Genomic DNA, 2446 nt, shown 5'->3' on the forward strand with positions numbered 1-2446 from the left:
ATATATATATACACACACACACACACACACACACATACACACACATACACACACCTGATTGAAGAAACTTTCCCTGCTTTTTGAACATTCAAATTTAAGGGATGTGTTGCAACTTTTAAATTATGTTTATATGAATGTTGCCAGGAACATTCAAATAAAAAATAGATTGCTTTGACCCTTTCTTGTTTTCCCACAGGATTGAAAAAACGTACAAGGAAGGCCTTTGGGATACGGAAGAAAGAAAAGGACACTGATTCTACGTAAGTCTTTTAAAAGTTTGCCTCCTCAAAGAGATGCTGTTGTCATTGTCGCTTAGAGGACATAGAGTCTTCTGGGATATTGTGTACTATTCTGTTTCTGGGTAAATTGTAACTGTTAGGCATAAATGGTTCTTAGATTTACTCTACAAAGATAAAGACTTTTCACCATGTGTTCAGTTTTTCATCACATGTTATTATTTTATAACTTGATAACCACGTTTCCCAGAAATCTGGGAGGGAGGAAGTGTTACTGTTACTTCTGTGGGGACTAAGAGTATTTATTACCACGTCTAGGTTTGCTCTGAGTGAAATGAAGAAGCAAAAACACCTGTTTAGGTAGATTAGGCCTAGCCAGAAACAGAAATTTGTTCAGATAACATTCCAAAGCTTTCACTTGATGCCAAGATTTTGTACAAGCAAAACTGTAAATCAACCAACAGAATTCACAGGATAGGCTATTTGGCTGTGAATAAGAAGCCAGTGCCAGAAATAACCCCGTGGATACTTTTACATGTTTAAACGATCACACCCAAGATCATCAATTGCCCTCAGACTCTAATAAACCCATCTTGAAAACATCCAATGATGTAACAATTCTATTCCATTTATTTGACCATCTTGAATAGTCCTGTAGAGTATTTAGCTCGGACACAAAAATCTCAGTTGCCGCTTAGAGGCAGGCATGTAACTTACACATGGAAAGTAAGAGGCCGGGAACTCAGGATTCCAGCCAAGACCAGTGTAATGACTGAACCATTACTCCCCTGCAGCTGGTTGTGGCCATGTAAAACTGAAGACCTTGTGTGGTCTGCTTAAATCAGATTAATGAGCCCATTAAACCCATCATTTGGCGGGAATCCATGAAAGAAAGTTAGAAAATGTGAAAATCAATAATTATTTGGGCACAGGTAAAAATGGAGAAGGTTACATTTACTTACCACCTTTAGCTTTTCTTCCTTTATATTTTTATCGTGCATACATTTTATCACAGGCTGCTTAGCATTGCCTGTGTCCTTGTCCTCCAAGATTTTATAATTCACTAGAGGCCCAATGCATGAAAATTCGTGCAAGAGTAGGCCTTCCTCCCCCAGCTGCTGGCACCGGCTTCCCTCCGGTACCTGGGACCCAGGTTTCCCTCCGGCCACCGGCAGGCACCCGGGACCCGGACTGCTTCCCTCAAGCTCCAGCTTTGTCTGGAAGGATGTCCGGTCTGATTAGCATATTACCCTTTTATTATTATAGATGGGATAAAATATCTAGCACACAAACTGAGATAGCTTTCATATAACAAAATGAAATAACATTTGAAATGACTAGTTTGGGACCTATTACTTAGTAAATGCTCAATAAATGGCAGCAACACTACTCATTATTACTAATACAAATTAATATGTGGTAAGTTCCTTATGAGCAAATAAAAATGGAATTCATGGGAGTTTGAGGGTAGAAAAGCTCACATTTGGACAGGTGATCACTGAAGCTTCAGGGAGGGAAGAACTTCGAGTTTGACCTTCAAGTTGAGGACAGGCATTTCATGCTAAAGGAACAACAGCCAAAGCAGCGAGGTGGAAGAGTCAACTGGTATTCAGGACAAGACAAATAAGGCAGTTGGCCTACCATTCTTTCCAGTTAAGAATGATCATGGAGGCAAATCTGGAAAGGACATCAGGACCAGATAGGAAGTGCCAGGCTGTGTCACTTGGGCTTCCTTCTCTAGGCAGTGGGCAACCTTGAAGCCAGAGAACATAAAGGATTCGGGGGAAATAAAAGCTATTTTTTAATATAGATAGCAAATATTAAGTCACCTGTTCTTACGTTTTCTTTGTGCTTTTTCTTTTGGTAAATAATTATTTCATGAAAATTACCTTTACTCTAGTCTTGTTCTATATTAGGGGTAGGGAACCTTTTTTTCTGCCAAGGATCATTTGGATATGTATAACATCATTTGCTTAATATAATTCACTTAATATAAATTTATGTTGCTATGAAAAAAGCTCCCAGGTTTATTGAATTTTTAATCCCGCCTGCAGTTGCCTTGGCAGGGCCAGACTAAATGATTCTGTGGGCCTTATACGGCCCGAGCACCAGACATTCCTCACCCCTGTTCAAAATGATTGAATTGGGAATTTTTTTTATTGATTACAGTATTACATATGTGTCCTTATCCCCCTATACCCCCCCTCTCC

The 2446-nt window shown here is 39.4% G+C and overlaps 1 protein-coding gene across 17 annotated transcripts in view; it reads left to right on the forward strand.

The window, feature by feature from the left end:
• SGIP1 (SH3-domain GRB2-like (endophilin) interacting protein 1) overlaps positions 1–2446 on the forward strand; it is a 226394-nt gene that overhangs the window by 100596 nt on the left and 123352 nt on the right. For all 17 annotated transcript variants that reach the window (XM_015565995.1, XM_006766889.2, XM_015565994.1 and 14 more), the window contains one exon: positions 197–260. In XM_015565995.1, coding sequence (XP_015421481.1) covers positions 197–260 — 64 coding nt within the window. The remainder of the gene's footprint in view (positions 1–196; positions 261–2446) is intronic.

Source organism: Myotis davidii, unplaced genomic scaffold (genome assembly GCF_000327345.1).
Source record: "Myotis davidii unplaced genomic scaffold, ASM32734v1 scaffold122, whole genome shotgun sequence".
Lineage (NCBI taxonomy): Eukaryota > Metazoa > Chordata > Mammalia > Chiroptera > Vespertilionidae > Myotis > Myotis davidii.